This window comes from Quercus lobata, chromosome 2 (genome assembly GCF_001633185.2).
Source record: "Quercus lobata isolate SW786 chromosome 2, ValleyOak3.0 Primary Assembly, whole genome shotgun sequence".
NCBI lineage: Eukaryota > Viridiplantae > Streptophyta > Magnoliopsida > Fagales > Fagaceae > Quercus > Quercus lobata.
The window spans coordinates 66032107-66043168 of NC_044905.1; the positions used below are offsets into that span (position 1 = coordinate 66032107).

The 11062-nt window shown below is 34.6% G+C and overlaps 2 protein-coding genes across 2 annotated transcripts; both read right to left on the reverse strand.

The window, feature by feature from the left end:
* Window positions 1-226: 226 nt before the first annotated feature.
* Window positions 227-1463, reverse strand: LOC115968587 (transcription factor MYB59-like). The gene is made up of 3 exons (XM_031088013.1): window positions 1337-1463; window positions 756-885; window positions 227-674 (listed from the first exon to the last, which is right to left on the reverse strand). Exons 1-3 carry the CDS (start codon window positions 1461-1463, stop codon window positions 227-229), a joined length of 705 nt encoding a protein of 234 aa, XP_030943873.1.
* A 7305-nt stretch (window positions 1464-8768) lies between these two features.
* LOC115968596 (transcription factor MYB59-like) lies at window positions 8769-9962 on the reverse strand (the record flags this gene model as incomplete). Its single annotated transcript, XM_031088026.1, has 3 exons — window positions 8769-9276; window positions 9360-9489; window positions 9815-9962. Coding segments are annotated over 3 exons (786 nt in total), but the record flags the coding sequence as incomplete, so codon positions are not given.
* Window positions 9963-11062: the final 1100 nt, after the last annotated feature.

The following is an 11062-nucleotide window of genomic DNA, read 5'->3' on the forward strand; positions in this document are numbered from 1 at the left end:
TACAAAAGAACTAGAAAGTGAGATCTTTTGCAAAATTCACAATCATAGTTTATTATTGCGAATCCAAAAAGAGTTACATGCACAGAACCAATTCACTCTTTATTATAGTTTTTTGGATGAATAAAAAAAATTAGTACTCTGTTTTTTAATCACTAAAACAATGGGACTAATAATTACTACCTAACGTCATGTGGTTCATCAGCTAGACTTGTTAAAAAATGAAATCTCAATTATTGTAGAAGCTATTTGAATCAACCCCACAAGAAAAAACAGTAGGTTGATGATCATGATCCATGTTGCCTTTTCGATCATCAAGGTCCCACAGGCTAAAGCAGAAGTCATCCTCTCTAATTGTATTCAACCATGAGGCAACATCTTGAGACATCACAGAAAAACATTGGTCCTCCAAAGTGGGGTACTCTTTTATCATCTCTTGTACTTCACTCCTCATATGATCATCACTTGTGTCTTCATCAGATATTGTTTCCCCTTTCATGCTAGCTTCCTGTGGTTCCTGCTCCTGTTTCTTTGGTGCTTGGTTTTGTTTCAGAGTTTGTGCCTTTTCCATATCTTGCTTCATAGAGGGTTTTCCTTTCTTCTTGAAATGGGTTCTCCAGTAGTTTTTGATCTCATTGTCTGTTCTTCCAGGCAAGTATCTAGCAATGGTTGACCACCTGTGTTTACATATATAGAATTAATAAACTGATAAACAGTGATATATGATAAATTGAGAGAGAGAGAGAGAGAGTCATTACTTGTTACCCCAGAGAGCATGCATTTCAACTACAATGCCTTCCTCAAGAGGAGTTAATTGGCCTTTCTTGAGTCCAGGCCTAAGATAATTCACCCACCTTAGCCTGCAGCTCTTGCCACTCCTGTTCAAACCTGGTAATTAAGACAAAACAAATCAATTAAACACAGTCAAATAGGGTGGGATTTTTCATGAATGAGAAAGGATTGCCTTCAATTATCTAGACCATAAACTAATTAAATTGACTTTCAGTGAACTTAAAACAAAAGGGTGCACAAATAAAACTCTTTAAGCTTCTCTTCCTCTCAATATGAGAAAACCAAAAATGACAAATTTTTGGCACAAATTTGATTAATTACGAAGCTCAATGGATTTAACAACAAAGAAGTACGGTTAAGATTTCACTTGAAATAGAGAGATTAAAACAAAGAGAGTCTAATTTTTTAGGGTTGAAATTTATTTATTTGAACAAACAGTATATAACGTGACACGTCATTTATAATTAATAGTACTTGATCGAAATTTTCCTCTCTTTCTCTCTTCGATTCTGTATCCCTTTACATGGCAAAAGCAGTATGAATTTACCTGTATATCTAGAGACAGAGCTCCATCTTCCCTCCCCATGCAAGTAGACATATTCACTAAGCAACCTATCTTCTTCAGGAGTCCATGGACCTTTCCTCCACTCTTGTTCTGGAATTCCCCAACCCATCTTTTAATCTAATATTTCACTTTCAATTTGTATGCTAGTAAGTATTGTTGTCTTCAAATTGTATGGCAAAAATTTCTCAAATGGCTTGGCCTATTTATACTCTTAAAAAGTTACTCCAATGCTTTCATTTAATAAATTGATGATAATACTACAGCCAAGATCTTAGAATAGACCTTGATTTTTGTTCATGTTCCTTTTTAACAAAATCAACCATTTAGCCTCTAGTTTGAGTCCAAGTGTTACGAATATACATTGTGCGATCTGTCTCATATTTGTTGTGGCCAATTAGAGTGAAACAAGTGGGTCTTCTAGATCCCAGCGAGGCATCGGACGGTATTTCTTCAGTGCAAATGAGCGTGATTCACCAAGTGTGTAACACAACTGAAGCAACATCGTCAATCACAGGACAAAAGAAGTATAATCTTTCATTCTCCCAAAAAAAAAAACAGTTTTCCTCGAAAGGTCTTTTGCACCAATAAGAGTGCAACATCTGCTGGTAATATAAATATAAAATAATTCTCAATTGCGCGGGTTGGAGATACTTAGTTGTTTAATTATTATCTTAAATGAAAGGTTCTAGTATCCCTATTATGGTAAGGTGGGTCTTTAATTATATTCAAAGAAGGTGACGACGAGTCACCTAGTTTAGGTGTGGTCTTTGCACTGTATATATGTAAGCAGCGTATAAATTTAGAAAGTTAGGGCTTTCTTTGACTGAATAAAACAATTCTTTGTGCGCGTTATTATTCCTATTTCTAGGTACCGATGGTAATTGGCAACTGGCTGGAACTTTCTATTTATATCAATAAAGTTAGTAAATGATACTAATAAGAGAGCTAGCAAGGGGGTGTCCCTATGTCACGCTCTGGGAGGTAAGTCACATATGGTCGCTCCCACCTCCCCTTTTGATTATCAAAAAAAATAAGAGAGTTCAAATCATTTAAAGTTCAAGATCAAAGAAATGCTTGATTTAATGGTGTTATAAAGAAGATGGAGCTTAACAATGTACACATATATAGCACATTTATCGTATATGTGAACTAGCTAGATCAAATTAACTTTCAATTGTAGTCTAATTCTCTATTACATATCTAGTTTAATTTAATCTATTTTTAACTTTTGAGTTATTTCGTGAAAAAACAAATTTATTCCATTATTAGTTAACCATTAAAAACTGAGATTGACCTTGTAGCTGAATTGGCATCTTCCCATGCATAAAGTGTTTGGGGATCTAGGGGAGAAGGGGTTCGAACTGCGAGGTTAGCAGTATGTTATAATTATTTCTCAAAAAAAAAAAAAAAACTGAGATTGACCTCGTTGAAAGACTAATACCACAAATATGTCTTTGCATTTGATGAAAAAGTACATCATTTCCACTATGTTCGTTTTTTATAGGTAATTTCTAATCTATACTAATACTACGAAGAAAAACATTTCAATAATGACATCCAAAAAGCTAATAGAACCCTTTACTTAACACTTTGGCGATAATTTTATGTTATAGATAATAACATGTATACAAGTAAAACAGCGGAAATTCAATAGCATTACTGCAAAATATGTGCACCTATGGCTCAATCAATTGTAGGAATGGCAATGGGTTGGGTTCGGGCCGGGTTTTTCCATATCCGGACCTGACCCGCAGGTCTGTCTAAGAAATCCGAACCCGACCCGTTTATTAAACGGGTTTTTTTCTTAACCCCAAACCCGCCCCGTCGGGCCTCCACGGGCCTCGCGGGCCCCGTCCCTCATGCCCAGCCAAGCCCAAAATCAAAAACACAAACTTCGATCTATGATTTTCCAGCCCAAAATCACAAACACAAACACAAATCCAAACACGATCACAAACATAAACACAGAAATCCTAAACACAAATTTTGGATCTATGATTTTCCCTTTCAAAATCACAAACACAAACTCACATTGAGAATTTGAGACGAACTGAACCCAAAAAAAAAAAAAAAAAAAAAAAAAAAAAAAAAAAAAAGATGGAGATTGAGGTGGAGCGAGGCCGTGAGGCCATGGGCGAGGAAGATGAGAGGGGAAGAGGGCTGTGCGACAGTGAGATCGGCGACAGTGAGGCCGAATGGAGTTGAGACTTGAGAGAGTAGAGAACTGTAGGCTTGTGACAATGTGGTGACAGTGTGAGATCGGTGACTGACTGCCTGTGCTTGATTGCTTGTGGGCTTGTGGCCGTGTGAGACACTGAGTGAGAGAGCTAAGACAGAGTGATTGAGTGAATGAGATTGTGAGCTGGAGATGTGAGGCTGAGGCGTGAGGCTGAGGGCGTGAAATGGAAATTAGATTAGATTATGAGAGGCGGCTAGGTTAGGGAAAATGGGAAATAGGGTTTTCATTACAACTATATATATAGGGGGTTTTTTGTAATTTCAGGGTAATCGGGTCATAAACGGGTCGAGTTTCGGGTCGGGTTTCGGGTTTTTTTTTTATAAAAATCCGAACCCAACCCGGACCCGCTTCGGGTTTTTTTAAAAAAACCCATACCCGACCCTATTCTTTATCGAACCGGGTAAAATCCGGCCCATTAGGGTCGGGCCGAGCCGGGTATCCGCGGATCGGATTTAAATTGCCATCCCTAATCAATTGTCCCTAAAATCCCAAATCATTCAAACAAAACCCACTAGGTGGGTATGCAATACAAATAACTCTTACCAAATTATTTAATTAGGAAAAAAAAAAAGACCTAAGCAATTGTTAGGATCATAGATTGTATTGTATTGCTGATGCAAGTTAGAAATTAGTTACTAGCAGTTAGTGCATATACTTGTCAATTGTAGGTGGTTATGGCAGTTGGTTATTAGACAGAGTAGGATTGATTGAGGAAGGTATAAAAAAGGGGCATTACTGTTGTATTAAGGGGCAATAAGAATGAACTCATTTCAGTTTCTCTCTATCTCTCTAAGTCTCTAAAACTTATCTCTTTCTCTTTCCTTCCTTGGAGGCCTAGCTAACCTAATCCAGCTATACAATCAAACCATAGATTTCAATCCTAACAGCAAACACCCACATTTTCCTTCAAAATACACACAGAACCTAAAAACACTATGATCAAACTCATTTTGAGTTATACATCTCAAATTTCAAATGAAATATTTAAGAATTTAAATTATATTTATATATAAAAATAAAATAAAATAAAATAAATAAAAAAAACACCAAGCTTAGCTCCTCATAACCCTAAAATACCATTTTATATATCAATCAAAACCATCATGTTGTACCATTTTCATTAATTTGGTTTCAAAATTATTTTCAAAACTCTAAATACCCCACCAAAAATTAAACAAAAATTTAAACACAAAAAAAATGTACATCCAAAGCACCAAAAAATAAAGAGAGACAATCTCATCATCATTACTATTGAATATATACACCTATACGTAAGTGCAAGTTCCAACCTAGTATAAAAATATAGGATTGGCCTTTATTCAACTCAAAACTCAATTAAAAATTGGATTAAACGTTGAATATACAAATTGTAATTTCTCCCTCCTTTTCAATTGCACGATCTGACTCACATTGACGCTTTAGAAGTTGTGTTATAAAAAATTAAAAATGCTTAAGTTAAAAGGAGGGTTGCTAATTATCATCAATTTGTAATTCTAACTTTAAAAAAATCATATAATTCAAAAGTTAAAATAATAAGGCAGGATTAATATTTGAATCTTAAATATTCCTATTGAAAATATCATAAGGCATCAGTTAAGTTACAATACTCTTAGTGCAGTTTCAACTTCTAATAAAATTAGAACAAAAAAAATGTTTCCTTAGAGCATCCGCGCTGGGGATTGCAAATGCCAAATGTAAGGTGGGTTTGGCATTTTAAGCCCAAAAGACCCCAACATCTGGGATTGTATAAAGACAGAATTGTAAAAAAATTTGGAATTGTGCTACAGTACAATTCTACCTTTAGAATTGCACTGTAGCACAATTCTAAACTTAAATAATAATATTTAATTCCCTCTCTCTCCTACTTTTAATTAAACAATTCCAAATTGGTTCTCTCTCTCTCTCTCTCTCTCTCTCTCTCTCTCTCTCTCTCTCTCGTTATTTCTCTGCTCTCTTCCTTCTCTCTTCAGACCCAAAACCCAAAGCCATGCCAACAACCACCTCCCACTAAAGCTCAACCCAACCACCAAAAGCCAACCATCACCACCACCACCACCACTGAAACACAATAAAAAATAAAAAATAAAAAAGATAAAAAGAAAAAGAGCACCAGCTACTACCACCACCGAACCACAATAACCCACAAATCAACAGCCACCACCACTACATCATTGACACACCACAAACCCAAAAATTTCAACAAAATTTCCATACCCACCGAGCCACAAACAACCATTGAGATACATACCCATTGCCATTGCCAAACTCATTGTTGAATCACCAGCAGAGATTCATACCCAAACCCATTGCCGAGCGACAAACAACCACTGGGATTCCTACCCTTCAGTTCTGAGATGAGAACAAAGACCCAAAACCCATGCAAGACCCAAGATCCATACCCTTCAATTGTGCCGAGCCACAAACAAGTGTTCTTCAAGCGATCTAAACCTAAGACCCATGCAAGCAATCTTCAAGCAAAAACAATCTAAACCCAGAATTGCACTAGGTTTGGGTTTGCCATGGGTCTAGGTTTGCCACCATGGGTTGCTGGGTTTTTTTTTTTTTTTTTTGGGTGTTGATGGTAGATTATGGGTTGCTGCTGGTAGTGGTGTCAGGTATGTGTAGTGCAATAGTGGTGGGCATGTGGTGACGATGGTTTCAGTCAATTTGTGGTTGTTGTTGAACAAAATAGGAAAATAAAATTGTGGTGTTGGAGGATATATTATTTTATTGGGTAGATATATTATTTTAATGAGTAGAATAGGAAAATAAAAGTTGGGATGTTGAGAGTGTTGTAAAATGGTATGGTATAATTGATAAAGTAACTTTTTGAGATGATAAAATAGGATAGAGTAGCATTTTCTGATGCGAATGCTCTTAGTGATAATTTAATTGAGGGTGATTTTGTACTTAGAGACTTGTATCTGTAGAGAGAGAGAAATTGTGTAGATGTCTAAATGAATGGCCAAAGGTATTTGTAAGCAAGCACATACTCCTTAGGAAGAGACTTATTTGTCATGAATAAATGTTTCAATTTCAAGAGTCATGCCCTTATCCAAATTCCATTTAATCAATAATTCTCTACAGAATAAAAAATCCAATGCATGTGAAGCAACACCATCTACTAAATGGGAGCTATTGCACGTATGGAGGTGCACAATACTATGGTGTGATCGCTCATAAATTATACACTAATATCTCACACTTGATCGCAACATAACCAATGGTGTTAGCTTTAGTTGGCATGAAGTATGGTCCATGCGGTTTGCCTCATGACAACTCTCATCTATGATACCCCATAAATCAGCCTCAGTGCGTGACCCCTTGGCTAAATTGTGTACACATCTTCATCATTTTGATTGATCCACTATAATAAATAGAGACTTCAATGCCCAAATTTATGCCAAAAAAATTGAGTTCAAAATAAATTAAGAAAATACAATAATAACTCTCTTGGAATAAATCCAATCACCCAATGAAAAAGTTAGAACCTAATGAAATCGATAAACCAACAAATTTCTTCTTTGAAAGCTACAACTTTGTGTCTCAATTAGAAGTAATAATGAAAAATAAATAACATTAAAAAAAAAAAAAAAAAAACTCTCTTGGGAAAAATACACAAACCCATCGTAATTACGCATAAAATACAGATTTTATTGTATTGTGTTGTTTTCTTTTTCTAGTTTTTAGTTTATTCCTTCTCTTCTTTTTTATTCACACAATTCAGCTTGCAGAATTTCTCTCTGCCTTCTTCCACACGACTTGCACTCTTGTCTTCAATACAAACACGCAAGACAGACTTCCTTACGTAGGAAAAGTAATTAAGCAGCTTTCTTAATTCATTTCTGTAAGCACACGTAATCTTACTCTAAAAGAAATGCGATTTCTATTTTCTCCTATACACCGACCCTTTCTTTTCCCCAACTTTTAATTGAATAAGAGACATGAATTAATCGGCAATGAAGGCTCATTTTAGAGCTTATATTACTAGCTAGCTAGAGATAAACATCTGAAACTAGAGCACACAACTACAAAAGCAACCTTAATGCAAATGCAAAAAGTTGTGAAAGAAGAGAGATCTTTTGCAAATTCACAATCATTCTATATATTATTAACAATCAAAAAAGAGTTACATGCACAGAACCGATTAGTCTCTTTATTATAGTATTTTGTATGAATGAAAAGAATTAGTATTGTTTTTTATCACAAAACAATGTGACTAATAATTACGACGTACCTACGTCATGTGAATGGGGCCGCCCAAGGCCTACGCAACTTAGGCCCAGGCCTAAGCCCCCACCATAAAAAATATTTACCTTTTACAAAAAATGCCTCCATTCTATTGTAAAATGCCCAAAATTTTATAAAAGATATGAATTTTTTCAAAAGGTTGTGCACTTTGAATTATTAGTGATGTTATGAATACCACAAATTTTACTATAGATTTATAAATTGACATGTTACCAATCACAAAAAAATATTTTAAATATTCATTAATTACATTATTGAAGCTCATCAACCACTGTTATTGTCATATTATATTGTTAACATTTTGTAGTATTTTTAGCATTTTCCTTTTTTATTTCTAACAAGGCTTTAAAATTTTTTTACAAATGTGTTAGATCATCAATAATGATTAATAATAGTTTGAAACTTTCATATTTGTAAACTAATCTACTACAAAGCCACACATCAATTAATAGCATAGATTATACATTAGATTATAAATGTAATTAACTATGTATCATCATATATTCAAGATAAATTAATTTTCTTGTTAAAAAATAATATATATTTTTTTAATTTTTGTTAAATTTATGTTTCAACTATGATATTCAATTCTCTATATGAAATTAACCTTAGTTTTAGTCAGTATTATTCATTAAATAGTGTATTTAATACATCAAATTAACCTCAATTTGATTAACATTAAATAATTTTATTTAATTACCACCACACACCCTTGATGCGATAATCACTCCACAAGTATAAGTGCTTATGGGGTGTGGAGGGTAAAGGCCAGAATTCAAGTCTCTAGGAGAGAGTTTCACAATCATATGCACTTAAATTAGTTTAGAGTAAAAATTCTATCTTGTATAAAATAATAACAATAATAATTTTATTTAATTAATATATACATATAAAAGGCCTCACATAAATCTTTTTCCTTATGCCCTAAATTAAGTTGGGCCGGCCCTGTGGTTCATCAGCTAGCCTGAAATCTCCATTATTGTAGAAGTTTCTTGAATCAATTCCACAAGAAAAACCAGTAGGTTGATGATCATGATCCAGGTCACCCTTTGGATCGTCAAGGTTCCACAGGCTAAAACAGAAGTCATCCTCTCTAACTGTATCCAACCATGATGCAACATCTTGAGACATCACAGAAAAGCATTGGTCCTCCATAGTGGGGTACTCTTGTATGACAAACTTCTCTTGTTTTTCCTGTACTTCACTACTCATCTGTTCACCACTTGTGTCTTCATCAGATATTGTTTCCCTTTTCATGCTATCTTCTTGTGGTTCCTGCTCCTGTTTCTTTGGTGGTTGTTTTTGTTTTAGAGTTTGTGCTTTTTCCATATCTTGCTTAGAGGATTTGCCTTTCTTCTTGAAATGGGTTCTCCAGTAATTTTTTATCTCATTGTCTGTTCTTCCAGGCAAGTATCTAGCAATGGTTGACCACCTATGTTTGCATATATAGAATTAATAAACAGTGATGTATAAGATATTAAGGGAATGTGAGAGAGAGAGAGAGAGAACCATTACCTGTTACCCCAGAGAGCATGCATTTCAACTACAATGCCTTCCTCAAGAGGTGTTAATTGGCCTTTCTTGAGCCCAGGCCTAAGATAATTCACCCACCTTAGCCTGCAGCTCTTGCCACTCTTGTTCAAACCTGGTAAGACAACAAATCAATTAAACAAAAGGGTACACAAAAAAGATACTGTAAAAACATAAACGACTCTTTTAAGTTTCTCTTTCTCTAAATATGAGACAGCCAATGGATTCAATAACAAATTAAACCAAGTACTATTGAGTAGATTCTCTCAATTTCACTTGAAACAGAGAGTAAAATACAGAGAATTTATTTTACAGTTAAGATTTATTTATTTGATCAAATAGTATATAACGTTGCACATCATTTAAAATTTGATAGAAATTTCCCTCTATTTCTCTCTGATTTTGTCTCCTTTTACATTACAAAAGCAGTATTGATTTACCTGTACTCTTGGACACAGAGCTCCATCTTCCCTCCCCATGCAACTTGACATATTCACTAAGCAACCTATCCTCTTCAGGAGTCCATGGACCTTTCGTCCACCCTTGTTTTGGAAATCCCCAACCCATCTTTGAAGCTAATATTTCACTTCAAATTTGTTTGCTAATAAGTATTGTTGTCTTCAAACTGTATGGAAAATATTGCTCAAATGGCTTAGCTTATATATATATAGTCTTCAAAAGTTACTCCAATGTTTTCAATTAATAAATTGATGATCTTACTACCGCCAAGATCTATGAATAGAACTTAATTTTCTCCATGTTCCCTTTTAACAAAATGGACCATGTAGCCTCTAGTTTGAGTCCAAGTGTTACAAATATACATGGTGCTCGTTGTCTCATATCTTTGTGGCCAATTAGAGTGAAACAAGTGGGTCTTCTAGATCACAGCGAGATCAGTGCAAATAAGTGTGATTCACCACGTGTGTAACACAACTAAGGAGGAAACATCGTCAGTCATAGGACTAAAGAATATAATCTTGGTTTACCGAAGAAAGCAAGTTGGTGTGTTTCCTCAAAAAGGCTTTTGTTCCAATAAGTGTGTACCATTTGTTGATGCTGTATATAAAAAATATTTTTCAATTGCGTGGGTTAGTGATTTTTTATTGTCTAAATTATTATCATAATGAAGGTTCTAGTACGCCTGTTATGGTAATGTGGGTGTGTTTGTATTCGAAGAATGCGACAAAGAGTCAGCTAGTTTAGGTGTGTGGTCTTTGGACTGTATGTAAGCAGCATATAGATTTAGAAAGTTAGGGCTTTCTTTAACTGAATAAAACAATACTTTGTGCGCATGATTATTCCTATTTATAGGTGCCGATGGTAACTAGAAAACATTCCATTAATATCAATAAAGTTAGCAAATGATACTATATTACTATATGAGAGTTCAAATCTTGTAAAACAGTTACAAGATCAAAGAAATGCTTGATTTAATGGTGCTAAAAAGCAGATGGGGCTTAACAATAGGGCCACATAGCACTTATTAGGTTATAATATTTGCGTTGATTGCAACTCAAGAGATTGTAATTGAAACACGTTGTTTAGGCCCTAGACTTAACTATCAATTTAAATAATTTATTTAATTATTCAATCAGAACGTTTTAGGGTGAGGTTGTCCTTATTATTGTTCGTATTATTAATTGTGTTTTATTCACTTTTTGTTTATAACAAAACACTGTTTGAGCTTC

What these genes read in the sequence shown, in the direction of transcription:
- LOC115968587 (XM_031088013.1), bottom strand. Translation starts at nt 1,463, where the DNA reads ATGGGTTGGGGAATTCCAGAACAAGAGTGGAGGAAAGGTCCATGGACT. An exon ending in CTCTGTCTCTAGATATACAG is followed by an intron (nt 886 to 1,336) that starts GTAAATTCATAC and finishes CTTAATTACCAG; the next exon opens with GTTTGAACAGGAGTGGCAAG. An exon ending in CATGCTCTCTGGGGTAACAA is followed by an intron (nt 675 to 755) that starts GTAATGACTCTC and finishes ATGTAAACACAG; the next exon opens with GTGGTCAACCATTGCTAGAT.